Source organism: Erpetoichthys calabaricus, chromosome 4, assembly GCF_900747795.2.
Source record: "Erpetoichthys calabaricus chromosome 4, fErpCal1.3, whole genome shotgun sequence".
NCBI lineage: Eukaryota > Metazoa > Chordata > Cladistia > Polypteriformes > Polypteridae > Erpetoichthys > Erpetoichthys calabaricus.
This window is the reverse complement of record NC_041397.2, coordinates 200,716,817-200,733,296: the sequence shown is the minus strand read 5'-3', so window position 1 is coordinate 200,733,296 and position 16,480 is coordinate 200,716,817. Positions and strand designations below refer to the sequence as shown.

At 35.9% G+C, this 16,480-nt stretch overlaps 1 protein-coding gene across 2 annotated transcripts in view; it reads right to left on the bottom strand.

Moving 5' to 3' along the window:
• Nucleotides 1-16,480, bottom strand: part of tmprss2 (transmembrane serine protease 2) — a 226,717-nt gene that overhangs the window by 153,434 nt on the left and 56,803 nt on the right. For both annotated transcript variants that reach the window (XR_007934874.1, XM_028800181.2), the window contains exons 11-13: nucleotides 15,697-15,792; nucleotides 6,629-6,771; nucleotides 1,213-1,365 (exon numbers count right to left, since the gene is read on the bottom strand). Coding sequence is in view for 1 of the 2 variants with exons in the window: in XM_028800181.2 (XP_028656014.2) it covers nucleotides 1,213-1,365; nucleotides 6,629-6,771; nucleotides 15,697-15,792 (392 nt within the window). In the remaining variant the exon portion in view is untranslated. The remainder of the gene's footprint in view (nucleotides 1-1,212; nucleotides 1,366-6,628; nucleotides 6,772-15,696; nucleotides 15,793-16,480) is intronic.

The window sequence follows — 16,480 nt, the reverse complement described above, 5'->3', positions numbered from 1 at the left end:
TTGTTGGCTACAATAAGTAGTCCAGCATAGTTGGCAGACATTTCTCTAGCCCTCTGGCACACTTAAAAGACTGACTGTTTATGGATAACTATGATGCAGCTATGGTGTCTTCAATATTGACCTGAGACCACATTTGTGTATTTAGACAATTTGGCAGATGAGAGATGAAGATACCAAATATGCTAGGGTTGCTGTTGTCTGCTCCACTCCATCATATATTCCATTATATTCCACTCAAAACTAGTTCAGTTTTTCCTTCCCTATTAACTTCAATGCATTTTGCATTTTTGCCAAACTCATGGTGAATCAAATTCATTGGGGATTGCTTATCACTACTCAATACTGGCAAACTAGATACAAAAGAGGAGACAAAGGGTGTGTTCCATATAAATATAGATCACATATCTTAGCTAGTCTGGAAAAGGATATGCCTGGATACTGTTAGGAAAAAAAAGAATATCTTGACTCCAGTTCAACTTACATAAAAATGTTCTTCAGACTCCAGCAATAAAGTATAGTAAGTATAAGAAATTTATTTTAAAAAAGATGTCTTTGGAGTACACCATACACGCAGGTTACTTATGTTTTACAAATCAGGTTATGCTAGAAATCTTCTGTAAGACAAAGCCTTTGTAGTGTCTGAGTAGAACATTTAGGCAAAAGGCAATAATATCTGAAAAGATTACCAAACTAAAAATGTTACCTAAAGTGTTCCACTAAAGTACTGGGAATGAGATTCTGGTTGACAGTTGAACCATAGGTTCATGCATAATAATTTGGATTCTGTTGTAACTGTGGACAAATGGAGCAACTTTGTGTCCTTGTGCAGAAATGTGATAGATCATGAGACTCAGCCAGTCCATCCTGCACATGTTTCATGAGCTTGGGAAAGGCTTATTGACCTTCTTCGATAATATATTCTAATCTTCCATCACATTGTTTCAAGTTTAATCATTAAAACCCATGTGCTATGGAGCAAGTGAATTTGACTGCCGACATTCTGATTGGAGAATAAGCTCTGCCATATGTGTAAAATTCACAATAAAGCTTATGTTTAAAGTACTTATTTCTTAAAATGAAGTACACAGTCTGGATCTTAAACTACTATTCTTGGTACTATCTGCATGCAGACATATGGGGTGTATTATTAATTAGGAAATAAAACCAACCACTACAACTTAACAAATTAAAAGATGAGTAAAACAAACTTACTTGCATGATAGAAAAGATCCATGGGAGGAATTCTGTAATATTGCCATACACACCAGGCCTATTTGCTTGAGCACATCCATAACCCCAGCTTGTATCTCCTATAAGCCACCATATGTTGTTTATCTTTGTAACTAAAGGACCACCACTATCACCCTGAAAAACAAACAAAAAAAAAATCAGAAAAACTGAAAATATCTATCAGAAATATATTGAAGATTGTGGCTTGATTAATGTGGTGTAGATATAATCAGGTGAAACTGCCATTACTGGGCTACTATTACATCAAAATGTAAACTCATCATCACACACCCACAACCACTTACTCCAGGCAATTTAGATTTGAGAAATCAACTTAAATATTCATGTCTTTGCTATGCAAGTAAAAGGATAAAGTATCTGAGAAAAAAAAAAACATTCCACACATATAATGACAGAACTGGGTTTTAAAACCAATCTCCCATAAAATGCAAGATCATCCAGTGCATTAAATAATATATTATTATGCTTTTAGAGTTAATCAAATGATCACAAAAGTCAATGACATAGGCTAAACCATAATACTGGACTGTCAGGCACTGCTCTTATAGATAGTTTAACGTCTACTTATAAAATTTCTTTCAGGAGTATGACCTTTGGACTTTTGTAGGAAACTTTCAAGAAGTTTATAATTTTTAGTCCTCTTGATTCAAATCAGTTTTGATTATAAAAAATGTAAAATTCAAGGAGTAAGAACTAGTAACAAATAGGAGAAACAAAAACAAAGAAAACCCCCACCAGGGCCCACACTCTCTCTCATTCTAATCCATGCGAGACCACACACTATTTGACACTTTAAGGACCTGATCTTGACATTTTTTTCAAACTCTTTTAAATTGTCCTTCATTCCTCCCTATTTGCTGTTCTACTGTTGTACTTCTATCCTCTCTTTTTTTCCTTTAGTTAACATTTCCAACTTCTCAAGGTTAGGAGGGTAATTTGGTGATTTTCCTTTTTTCTGTTGGTAGCCTCCTTAGTGTTATTTTTACCACTGAAAAAAACAAGCCAAATACTTTAAAGTTTTTTTCAAAAAGACAAAATGTTAATACAGTATGTGTAACAGAAACATGTAAATACTAAAACATCAACATAAATACAGTACAAAAGGTATGTCTAGTGTTCACTCATGTACCATTGTAGAATTAGTTCATGTCCTTCGTGTGTTGTTTTGTAACAGTCACCAACATACAGCCTGATACTGCAATCAGGACAATACAAGTGTGTTTCTTGGCACACTTTTTTCCTTTTTTTTGCTTATGTACAAGTGGGTATAATGTCAGTGCCTTATCTGCACAATTGATACCGTTGTTTGTGTTATTGTAGTCTACCACAGAGCCATATTTCTCCTAACGCAAAATTGACATTTTCAGCATTATGAACAGTACTTAGGGGGATAACGTCTTTCTTGCCCTTCCACTTGAGTGCAATCAGTTTGTCTTTTTACCACACACCTACATGCACCACGGTGAACCTTCAAGTGATCAAATTCACCAGGTATACCATGGCAGTTCAATCATACAGTGCCATATGTATCAGTTTAACTACCCATGTCAGCATCTGATAACCAAATCACATTATTATTATATTATTAAATTATTATCACTTGATTTAACTAATGGTTCCGTTTCAGTTTGTGGAAAAACTGGCTTTACAGCTTCTAATTTACATGCAATTGCATTTTAATTGAAGGCTACACCCCACTCATAAATACTGATCCGTTACCACAGAGTGGCAAAATGCATAAAAGTATTCATTATTTTTCTGCAGCAAAATGTTATTTTATCCACTAGATGGTAGCAAAATAATGTTCTGATCAGTTTTCCCGATTAACAATGTACATCGGAATATAAGAACCTATCCCAAGAGATATTCTGGGTTAAACATTTTAACATAGAATTCTAAGCCTAAAAGACATTTGGGATTAATGCCAAAGAGATTAATATGGTCAAAAAGGTGGAATAACCATGTTCAGTACAATTATTTTTCATAGCGTGTGCCTCAGCTATAACTTCCTGACGACTGGAGCAGATCTGTATGATCGTGTATGTTGGCTCCACATTCCCTGTTGCCTTCACTGAGCCTCTTGAACCTGTCACCATTAATAACGTAACCAAGATGAGCTGGGCAAATGAGGATACACACATAGCAAGGGGTAGGTGCAAAAGTGATAAATTGTTTTTATTAAAACAATCAAAACAGTTTCCAAATTAAAGTGCAATGCAATCTTCAATCAAAAAATAAATAATCCATTAAAAGTCAGTGATCGTGGAGGTTAAAATATCCAATAAATAATTCTTTAAAATCGAGGTTAAAAAACAAGGCAGAAAGCTGTCCTTTAAAACTGAGTCCTCGGTGCAATCCTTTTATCCTGTCGTCTTCTCCCCTTATCCTGTCTGGATCTTGTAGAAGAAGGAGATGCTCAACTAACAGATACAGCCATCAAGCTTCTAGTGGTCTGGGTCCCTGCTGTCCAATGGCTCTTACAGGGCTCCTCATCTGAGCCTTCCCGATTTCCCTGCCTTCCTGGAGTTACATGGCAAGTCTCACCAATGGGTTAGTCCAGCTCCATGATTGTAGAGCTGGAGTAGCCCCTGAGCATCGTGTCAACCACATGCTCCCCTCAAGGGGCTCTCCTCCTGGCTGTCTGCTTTTTCTCTTTCTTTCTCACACGCACACTGGCTCTCTCTCACTCCTGCCTTCCTCTTCTGTCCTTTCTTTTAACCTCTGACTACTTCTCTGTCTTTCTGCTGATCTGTTAATGCAGGCTCCTTATGTACTCTGCTGCCTAATTGCACACAGATGTGATGAGCTGCACCCTCCACAGCACCATTTAGGCACCTGAGTGAGCCGCCAACCTCCACATGTATATGTGGCGCGGTCAGCCAGCTCTACAATTAACCGCAGAATGAAATGCACTCACCCACTCTTTCTTGGGATGCTATTATTTATTTAAAATTTACCTGATGCCAAGGACCATGTTTCACAATCTAACACAGGTTAAGTTTTTAATGAGAGATCAAAGATGATAACTTGATGAGAACAGCAAAGTATTACAATCTGCAGGCTTCTAATACAATCCTTAACATATATGGAAATATCCAAAAATGAAATTAGATTTGACATAATAATTTTATGGAAATGACAAATTAGGATTGCAAGCTTTCAGCAAACGATGAAATGACAAAAGCAATTCAGTACTGCTCTTCCAGACGAGAAATATATTGCAAAGGTGCTGGACAAATTGCCTCAGCCAAGGAGGAGTCACCAAAATTATGAGCTGGAATTACTCACCAATGGCATGGGGGTTTATAAAAAATGGCCACTCTGGAAAGTCATATGCTTTTTCGATCTTTGTGTGGCTTAAAGCTAGTAGTCCTTTTAAGGATAGCAAGCTAATAAAAGAGCATAAAAGCAGCACAAACCCATTGGGTCATCACTGGAAGGCACTGTGCAGCATTACAATATCATCAGCATAAGTTATCATCCTTGATCTCTCATTAATAACTTGCCAGTTTCACAGTTATGCTGTTCTGTTCTGTGTTAAGCCACAACAGTTTCCAATTTTTTTGGATCTGCTTCAGTTATCAGGTATTTATTGCTGAGGCACACTCTATGAAAAATAGGTTTATTGATCTTGATTATTCTACTTCCTACATGCGGAGGGACTTCAAAATAGCTTAAAATTCTGATATTGGTAAGCCTGCTCTAAGACTTGGCACAAAGACTTTGTCTTATTTGGCTGTTTAAGCCTGGAGCATTAATTATTTGCCTTATAATTCATATCCTTCTTTTGTAGTTTACAAGTACGATCATAGATATATTTTTGTATATATTTCTTTCTTTATTTAGTAAACTACTGAATTTTTAACTCTATTCAATTCTACTCAATGGACTTCCAACCATGAGGTTGTGAATACTGATTCTGCTACTAACACATTGTGATTATAAGAAAGTTACATCACCTGCCTGTACTCCATTTGGAAAAACTATAAATGCAAATGTAAATGAATTTTAAAAATCAAAGCAATACCTCAATATACTGTATTATGTAGGGTTTTGGAAAGAAGAGCTGTATTCAGTCTGCAATACTTTTTAAAAAAGCAAAAATGTAATAATGTAGCAAGTTTGACAAATAACACGAGGCAATTCAGTCCATCAAACTTCTCTGGTTAGTTAAAAGTACACTGCCTAAACACAAATACTTATAAATAAATTTTATACTTAGATAAACTGACTTAATTATTAATATCTCTAATCACCAATTGTTTTAAGTAAAATATGTTTAACTCTAAAGAGCCCTGCTCTGTTAAATGAGGAAAGATTCTTGGACTTTTCCTAACTCAACCTTTTACAGTTTACCTACTAAAGATATCCTCACCTGCCTGGGATACAAAGTTTATTCAAGGAGTTGGCAGAGTGCTAATGTGTGATCACACACTTAAGTTAATATGTAATTCAAATGTGCCCATTCAAATCCTTTACTTTTCTACTTCCTCTTTTCTAAGTGAGCTTGTTTCAGCAAGGGGGATCTTAGATCGTGCTGATTTCACCAAGGAGGCGATTTACAATTGCTGCTAGTGGGTCATCAATTATCTTAAAAGAGCAAAATTGGGGGTAGGACCATAAAGGTTGGGAAATACTGGTGTAAGGAAGGCAGTGAAGGCTGAATACTTCAGAATTAGCTACGATGAGCAGTGCCAATCAAAACAAACTTTAAAGGGCCCTCCAAGAGACAGAAAACATAAAGGGCCCTGTGAATAATAATAATAATAATAATAAAACCAAAAAATGTATTTCTGTGGCTGGGTTTAGTCATTTCTAAACATTATTACCCCATTATTTTTCTGTCTCCCTTGGACTATAAGTACGAATCACCTAAACTTGGCAGGCTGTAAATCAGTCCATGACTGTATTTAAATAACTGACCCATTTATTCATTCTTTTGTTTATCTATTCTTTCTATTATTTTCTGACTATCTGTATTGGTTTCAAGCTAATTATGTATTGATAATAGAAATGATTTAGATTTTATTAAATTATGTAATAAAGACGTTACATAACTTTAGTTTTGTTGTGACATTTTTATTAGCTCTCCTATCAACAAAAATACTCATGTCCTGTCAACCAAACAAAATCTATGCAAAAACTGCAGATTCTCCCATTTGGCCTGAAAAAATTATTCTTGTCATACAACTTCAAAATCCTATATCCTTATTTACAACAAAAAACCTGTATAAAATAAAAAACACAAACTTGAGTTACAATTTGAATTCTATGTAATACTGACAGACTTAAATATCATATAATATAGCTTGCAAAAAACCTAAAGTTATCTTCATCAAATAATGTGGCTGATGCATTAAAGCAATTTTATATTTACCTGGCATGAATCTACTCCACCTTCAAGATATCCAGCACAGAACATAGTTTTTGTTATCAATCCACCATAAACATTGCGACTGTTGCAGACACTTGAGCTTATTAAATATATCCGGGCATAATTTAGCATATCACTGGTGCTTCCTGAAATAAGATAAAGCAAGGAATGAAAATGTCTGATACATTTGCAAGCAGAAAAAATATGATTAATGATTATAATGATATTTTAATTGCTTGTAACATTCACCTTTACAGTTAGTACCCAAGCCCCTTAAAACTAGATTTGAAGCTAAATTAAAGTTAATCAACAGTTGATTGGTTCAATACAGCTGCAGATATTAGCAGGAGAGCAAAGATATTGAAATCCTAAAGATATGTGCTGCATCTTTAAGGGATTTCTAGAACTTCTGTAGGCTGGAGACAAAGACAGTTCAGATGATCATGGGAAACTTATTCCAGACCTTGGGAGCAAGAAATTGAACTGCTTTATCACAACTGGCAAGGCGAGGTAAAGTCAGCAGAACACATACAATTTGTAAGAATAGACCCAAGGCTTACGTTATTGAGTAGCACAGTTATGCTAGGATCTGTACATCAGGACAGGAGTTTTGAACTAGATCTTTGTTGCTGTTGAAAGCTAGTGGAAAGAGTGATTCTGAAAATGTATTGTGTGGTGAAAGAAGAATATATTAGTCGGACAGGAGCCATCTAAAGTGTTTACAGAGGTCAGACAGTGGTTTCTTGAAACCCCTACAGGAAAGATTATCACTAGTTCAACCAAGAAAGAGAACAAGACCCAGAAAAATGAGATGAGTGGGATTCACAGTAAAAGGTGTGCAGAAAGAAAACAGACAACTGGATGATTGAAGAAACGTGTTAATTGAAAGAGAGGAAATCACTCAGGGCCAGAACAAGATTCCTGATACTTAGATAGATGAGATAGATACTTTATTAATCCCAAGGGGAAATTCATTGATAGCATCCCTAGTTTAAAGGTAACTCATTGTTAAAGAAATACTCAGAGAAAGACTTAAGGATGGAGGAGTAGAAGGCAAATAATAGACATTGAAGGCGGAGAGGTTACATTTAAGATGATATTAATGTATCCATGATGAGATGACAGAGAAAGAATGTAGAGATTGTTATGATTAAGCTAGGATACCCCCACAGGTTAAATTTCTTTGTCTTTTTTGTTCATTTTTAATTAATTAATTGCATTAATTTTTGTTTATATTGTTATTTATATTTATTATTTGTAAAACTGTGTCTTCCCTATTCATTTTATTTATTTATTATTTGCTTTCTATATGGGTAATCCTGTTCCTTCATATTCTTTGTGTTTTGTGGACAGATCCAAAGACCAGGACCACCATTACATGACTGCTAAGGAACCACGTACAGCCTGTATAGGCAGGCTGGGAAAGTTAAATTCTTTGTGCTTCATCCAAATGTGCGTTGGTGGAGCTGAGATCTGTTTTCTGTGTAGAAGTGCACTGCTGTTCTTTGGATTTTTTTTGGTTTTCTCAAAATTTTTGCCTGTCTTTGGATTTTGTTTACTGTATGATTTTATTTGGATTTGGTCACTGTGGATTTCATTTTAGGCAAATCCTTTTGCCTTTTTGATATTTTGTTATTTTTCTTTATGTTAATAAAATCCTTTGTAACAAAGATTATTTAATTTGCCCTTTATTGCACAAGGCTGAGTTAAATGGTAATCCTCTCCCTTATGGGGCATTCTGAATACTTTTGCGGCCTTGCTATTAGTTTTGCACTTATGAAGCCTAAGCCCCATTTGGCCTGATGTAGATCAAAGCCAGTCAGTGGAGTAAGCACTCAGGCTGCTTTAGAGTGTATTGTAGAGTGTACTTATGTGGACTGGTCTGCTTTGTGGTTCAGTTTTGGTGCCTTTGCTATTTTTGTGTGCTGTGAACTGGGATTTAGGCTGAAACCTGCATGTTTAAACAAGGAAATGAAAGGAAGATTTGTACATCATCATCATAAGAGTCATTAGGAAAACATCTATGTAGATCATTCAAGGGAAACTAAATTAAACACAGCATTGCTATTCAGAAATGTAGTAACTGAGTCAGTCCAATCAAATTTGATTGTAAATGTATGGAGCAAAAGTAATAAAAGGAGAGTGATTAAGTACAGACTATCAAAAGATAAAAGTTGAGAAGGATAAGGGCAGGGGTGACAGAAGCAGCTTGAGTAGAGACATGAGCGTTTATAACTTAAGAATGAACTTTTGTGGAAAAATGACTAGTATTATCAAAATATTGATTTCTCAGAAATATCAATTCTGAAATTTTATAAGGGTGCACTACTTCTTTTCTGTAACATCAATTCTATTTGTATCAAATTTTTACTTTTGACAAGACTACACAGAGACCTCTGTGCACTCTCCCTACTCCCCAACTTCTTTTATGCACTGTGCTGTTGTTCACAATAATCAGTGAAAGATGCAGCTTTCAAATGAACGTGTCCAGTGGAATCCAGTGCCCCTTTCAAATTAGAACTAGTAGGTTAGGCATTATTGTTTCTTACCTGGGTGTGCTTGCATACCTTTGCTTATTATTTTTCCTTTTAAATTTAAAGCATGCTCCATCAATAATTTGTATGTGCAGATGCTTCCTCCACTGTTTGCTCCTGGAATGTGCATTTTTATTTTACTGGTGTATTATTTTTTACCTGAGTTTTAGGTGTTCTTTCTTTGATGTGACAGTAAACATTATTAAAAGGATGTCAAAGACTGCCACATTTTAGAAGGTGTTCAGTTTTTTCATTAACCAGGCTGATGCACAGAATATATTTTAAAAAAATGTACACTATTTTATGGCTGTTTGCTTGTTTATCAGTTATGCAAAAACAGATTAACTGATTTGCACAATATTTGTTGATCCAATTTAAAATATAGGCTATATGGCATATCAAGGAAAATAGTTGCAAATAGGGATCGATGGTTGTGGGATGGTGGTGCAAAGGACAACAAAAAAACCAGTGCCAAAGTGGGGACTATAATTCCCATTAGGCAACAGGAGTGCGTTGGGGCTGATGGGAGGGCACCATTATCAGCACATACGAAGTTTTATACCAGCCAAACCAGGATCTCATCTAAGACTACAGGTATAACAGTTTTCTTCTCAATTTATTTGGATAAAATTTTTCATTGTCTTGCTGGAATTACAGCTTTGTCTAAGAGTATGTAATTTTGTCTCATCGTGGTTTATACTTAGTCATGTTGAATTGCCATAATACAGTTTTTTTCCCCCCTATTTATTTTCACTTAATATACAGATCTAAAACAGGTTCCTTTATTTTAACCTTCTGAAAAAACGTTTAATAGTCCAAAACACCCTTTTAAAGAGTTTCACAGTTGCAAAATCACATGTGACACAAAACTTTGCATTAATTTCGTGATGAGGTATGCGTAAGGAAATTTGACTGTTTTACTCACTACTGCCTATTATTTTGTCATTTCATATTATAAGTGAGTTTAGAAAATGGTTGTATGTATAGAAGATTGTATAGATATTATACATAATCAACTGTGTGAGATTCAGAGATGCCGGACAAGGACAGTGATGGTCTGCACTGTTTTGGTTTAACATGCAGATAAGAATTTCATTTCCCTATCTACATGCATATGGCGATAACTGTGAAATCAACCAATAGCACTACATTTTTTGTCAAAGCAAATCTTATATTTTTGAAAAAGCCAACACTATCATACAACTGAATATTGTTACTGAGTGCAGTAAACTTAAGACATGAGAAAACAGAATGAAATGCGATTTTTAGTGCTTGCTGAGTCACTGTTCAGAAGATGGTAGAAAGACAGTATTAGTAACTTTGATGGTTTCTTGCAAGACATTTACTGTACTTAAGTCCATTTTATGATGATGGATTTATAATTTCAAGCATTGATGTCTAGACAGCAATCTGATTTGTAGCAATTTTAAATCAGCGCTGAATGCACAAATTTGGAATCATCTTTTGAATACCGCCACTGGTGCTATCTCCTATAATAATACAGAGACCTGCAGGAAATCCCAAACCTCCCCACTGTAGATGCTGGTCCATGAATTCAATAATCAACAAGCTATCCAGTTTACTAATGTGAGAATTAACATCATTCTGTGAGACTAGTGTTATTCTTATTAATAAAAACAAAAAAAGACAAGTCAAAGAAATAATTATTTCATTAAATAAATTAAAATAAAAATGAAAAATGTCTGAAAACTAGAACTAAACAAAAACAAGAAAACAAAAGAAAATTAAATTAGTTTTTGTAATTTTATTTTTTGATTTTCACCACATTAGTCTTTGTGTATAATGTACATGCGAATGTGCAGTTGCTGGTAATTTTATTCAATATTGTATATTAGTTTAGAGATTAGCATTGATTTGTGCAAAAGTTCAAATATCCCTCACTGCTGTTGTCTGAATCTCCATCCATCCATCCATCCATTTTCCAACCCGCTGAATGCGAACACAGGGTCACGGGGGTCTGCTGGAGCCAATCCCAGCCAACACAGGGCACAAGGCAGGAAACAATCCAGGGCAGGGTGCCAACCCACCGCAGTTGTCTGAATCTGTGGACTTCATTACTCATTTCATCCATCAGTGAGAATGGAGAGTGAATACCAAAGCCTAATCACTTGTCAAAGATGTATTCTGTGGATTTATTTGGCCATAATTGACCATCAGTCACAGGTGCCCTGCTAACAGTGATGGACAGGCATCTTTTACCAAACTACAATAAAAAGGCCCTTAAGTTAAAGCATGCCATATGTTACTTTGGAAGATTCAGATAAGCAGTTGTATGAAAAATGATCAAACTCAAATAGCCACCTCCCATCCTTCAAATTTTGTCAGTATTTAGACTGGATGAAGATGTTATCTTTACTATATGCACAGGCACTGTGTTTTTATTGACAGTACCTTTGCCATAACAGATTAAGCAGATGTATAGCATGCAATCAATGTTATCAATTGATCCAATATTACACGTACACATTTAGTTTAAATCAGGTTATTGGTGCTGATATTTCAATGTGGGTGCTGCAGTGTCACAAAGTGCATTCCTGCTACTCTTTTGTGAGGAACTTCTCTATGTTAAATGCTTCATCGATAGCAAATGGATAGACTGCAATTATCATTATATATTTACAATGAGGCTTAATTGCAATATCTTTACAGTGGATTGTGATGTGCCGTGCCTGGGAGCTCAACAGCACTGTTTATTCTATGCTCAGGGTTTATTTTGATAAGAGTAATGTATGAAACCTGCTTTCTAATGAAATAAACTCTGGTGATAGACCTTTGTGCAACAAACTTTCTTTATCTAACATTGCTTTGATCATCAGTGTTAAAGCACTAGAAGTATCAGTTTCATTGCAGGCTGCAATCTTGATATGTCACGTAAAAATGAAAAAAAAAGAAAAAGAAATCTGAATTTGTATCTCTAAGTGAGACAACTCCAATGTTTATGTTGCAGAAGAGTGGAGGTCTGGCTGGGATTATCAGAACTGAATTGAACTGCAGACGAGCAGTCATTGAGTGGTCCATTTCCTTCCATCCACTCTTATCTGGTCATTGTTCCTTATCACTGTGATTGATTGTAAGATATTTATATTCCTACATGTAAGTGTACACAAATTATTATTTGTTCATAACTTTCTTCTTTTTTTCTGCTTGTTTCTTTTTCTAATTCAGAACTTTGACTTTCAAACATTTATCTATTATTTGACGTTTAATGTTTGGTATTAGTTTGTACTCTGTGTTATTAATTTCACCTTTGCTTTTATTCGTTTTGTATTCATTTGACTATTGATAAAGTGCTTTAAGCATCGGAAAGACACTATATAGATACAATTTATTATTATTATTATTATTATTAGACAGTGCCATGAGCTCAGGTCTGATTGCTAGCCCGATCAGTGTGTATGAAGTTTGCATGTTATTTATCTTTATACAGTACTTTTTATATTTTTAATAAAAATGTAAATTTTGCATGTGTCCCTCTGGATAGTAAAGACATCACAACGAAGCAAGGGGATGGTGCAAACAGGTGCAAGTGCATTTATTAAACAACAGAACCAAAAACAGTGTTCAAAATAATAGCACAGTGCATCTAAAAGTCAATAAATAAATAATTCATTAAAAACCAGTGAAAAGGTGGAGGTTAAAATAATCCATTAAAACAAGGTTAAAATACTGTCTGGAAGCAGTCCTTTAAAAATGAACACGGTGCTTTCTTCAACTGATGGCTCCCCTGCTTCTCCCATCTGGGCTCCACACCAGGGGAGTCGCCCTACCTCCAGCTGACCTTCTTCAGTCTAGGCTGTAGCCCCACAGTCCCAGGCTCTGTAGGACTCTTCAGACTATGACTTGAGTTCCCCAGTGACCAGGACGCTCACATTGGGGCTGCCACCTCCCAAGCCTCCTGACTCCCACTTTTGCGGTGAGCCAACCACCTTCTGGTTACTCTAGCTCCTCCAAAGCGCTCAGCAGGAGCGACCACTTCTAGCTGCCCCCGAGTGTCAGCCTAACGCTCCCAAGGGGCTCTCCTTCCAGCAGCCTGCTCTCTCTACCGAGCCTGCCTTCAGCCGCTCAGTCGCTCATGCATGCACGCACCGCTTTTTGCTTCCTGCCGCCTTCTTTTCCCATAACCTCTGTTCACTTTCCCCTTTCATTTTCTTTTTTCCCCCTCTGCACTCATGCTCCTACTATATATAATGGGAATGTGGCTCAGGTGTGGCGATTAGCAGTTCCTAACTTCAATTATGGATGCGGACGATTCCTCACCTGTGCACATAAGCAAGGAAACGCCCGCCTCACGTAGCGTTCGAGTACCGCTCCAGCCACACTACCATGCCCCCTCTATAAGCTGCAAGTGCAGCAATTATCTATTTGAAAACTGGACATTTCTTCTGAGCCGTGGACCTGCTATACCACACCCACACCTGCACTTGTGACATCAAAATTTATATTACACATCAATACTTTTCCAACAATTTTATCAATGCTCGGAATTTAAGTGTTACAAAGTCCCTACACAATCAGGAAAGTTGTTTGTGAATTATGTCACAAAAATGGAGTCACATTAGCTTTCTTGAGTCCAATGAGGAGTTACATAAAGAAGAGATGTAAGGAATCAGGGACATGAAAAATGGGGCCAGTGCACAGGTTCTGGGTCTGTGGTTATACAACAGGTCAGAATTTAGTTACTGTACAAGAGAATATAAAGAAAAGAGAAGAAACTGAAGTCATGAACTGTTTTTAGGATTCTCCAAGCTTGTAAGTGAAGAAAAAGAGAAAATCATTAGGTGAAACTGACTGTGAGTTAACAAGGATTTATGAGAGACTTGAAGGTTGAGAAGTGGTAGTATACAGTATATGCAGTTCTTAATGTTCAATGATGTTTTGAAAAAATTATTTCTTTGCTATGAGGGCAGTTTGGGAGAAGAAGAAATGAAGGAAGCACTACTTTTCCTTAAGTGATGGGTGTACTTTCTTCGTTAGGCACTTTCGGCCACATACAGTCTCCTGCTGACTAAATGTAGATGTAGTAGATGTTAAGGGTTAGCACAGAGACTATTGAAATATAGTCAAGGGAGGAAAACAGGATATTTTTTGTGGAGTCTTCAGAGGAGGGAGTGTAGAAAGAATAAAATGTGGCAGGCATAGAGAAAAAAAAGTTAATGGCGAGGAGAGACAATGGAATGCATTAAAGAAAGATACAGAAAATTACTTAAAAGTATAAAAATGATATGCAATGGAATGACAGACAGGAGGGGGAAGGGCAGGCTTGATTACATGTGAAAATAAGATTGAGTTAATGTCCTTTGAACCATTAGGTGAAGATGCACAATGGTAAAAGAAAAAGGAAGAAAGGAGAGGAAAACAAGCTAAATGAGCCAACACCGATGTTGAACTCCTGTAAAATGCAAAATAAATCAGAAGACATAAGAATCATAATATAAATAAATAAAAAGTCATATTCCTCCAGAAGTTTTTCATATTGACCAGATAAATTGATGGTTACAATGGGAAGGATGCTATAAGGTTAGATAATCTGAAAAGCATGCCATCTAAATTTAGAAACAGACATTGCAACAACTATTCACTAAATTATACAGTACCTAAAAGCAGAGACATGTGCTAATAAAATATACTTGTTTGTTTAAAGTAGTACTATGATTTGAGGAGTAGAAAATGTCACAGTAAACTTTTATCTGACCATTAAGAAGTCAGTTAAAAGTGATCAAAGAACAGCAACACCTACAGCATAAAACAGAATGACTTTAGAGTAATCCATCCATCCATTTTCTAACCCGCTGAATCCGAACACAGGGTCATGGGGGTCTGCTGGAGCCAATCCCAGCCAACACAGGGCGCAAGGCAGGAACCAATCTCAGGCAGGGCGCCAACCCACCGCAGGACACACACACACACACACACACACCAAGCACACACACTAGGGACAATTTAGGATCGCCAATGCACCTAACCTGCATGTCTTTGAACTGTGGGAGGAAACCCGAGCACCCGGAGGAAACCCACGCAGACACGGGGAGAACATGCAAACTCCATGCGAGGCAGCAGTGCTACCACTGCGCCATACTTTAGAGAAATACTCAGAAAAATCAAAATAAAAAGCCACTAAAACATGCAAAGGTAAAGTTATGTACCGAATACATAATCTTCATTGGTATGTATCTATTAAAAGTTTGTCTTCTGGAATGCATTTTGCAGTAGTACAATACAATTTTAAAACAACAACTCATTCTTCTACCGCATATCTGTTATATCTTCAGAAATTCAGTATAAAAACAATTGACAAAGACTTTAAGTTTTCACAATATGCTATTCTGTGAATTGAATTGTGAATTCTGTGAAATGAATTGTGAATTTTATTCTGTGTGAATTTCCCCTTGGGATTAATAAAATATCTATCTATCTATCTATCTATCTATCTATCTATCTATCTATCTATCTATCTATCTATCTATCTATCTATCTATCTATCTATCTATCTTCTGTTACTGTAGATTGAAATCTTACCTGCATATTTTAATGCCCCCCATCCAGATATAAAGCATTCCGCTTGTTGTAATACTGGCAGTCCAAAGTTAGGCAAACAGACAGGAGCCATAGAATCTATGATTGAAACACGTACGTTAATCACGTAGATCTCATACTAGTATTAATCAACAATGTATATAAAAAAATCAATTATGTGATACATTGCTCTTACAAAAAATGAAACATCTGCAGTCTTCTTGTATTCTACTATATCATAGAATCTAATGACCATTTTCTACTGATCATGTGATTAGTAGGTTATAAAAAAAGTTATAGTGGTTTCATCAAGATGTTCTTGTAAACATACTATATTTAGCAATTATATCACAAGCAACATAGTCTATGGGGCTAGCTACAAAATATTAATAACAAAAAAATATTTAAAAATGGATTGATGAATGCTAAGCAAGGGTCTCAAAGTAAAAATGCAAATTAGAGAAAGAGGAAGGCAGTCCTGATCAGAACATCTTGGAAATGGGAAAGTTTGAAATGTTATTTTTTAAAATATTTACGAAAGAGGTGTAGTAAAATGAGGTTTCATGTTTAATGGTATTGATTTGTTTGTCACAGACCTAATATTATGTTCAACTTTTTTTTCCCCAAAATGTTCTCTTATAATCCATATGTGACCATCTTAACTATGGAGTCAAGTGATCACTCCAAACTTCTGACATTTTTCATGCAGCCCTTTATTTTTGCCACAGTAAGATCATGGACCATATATACTTTCTTCATCCACTAGGTTTTTGACTAAGTAAGTTAT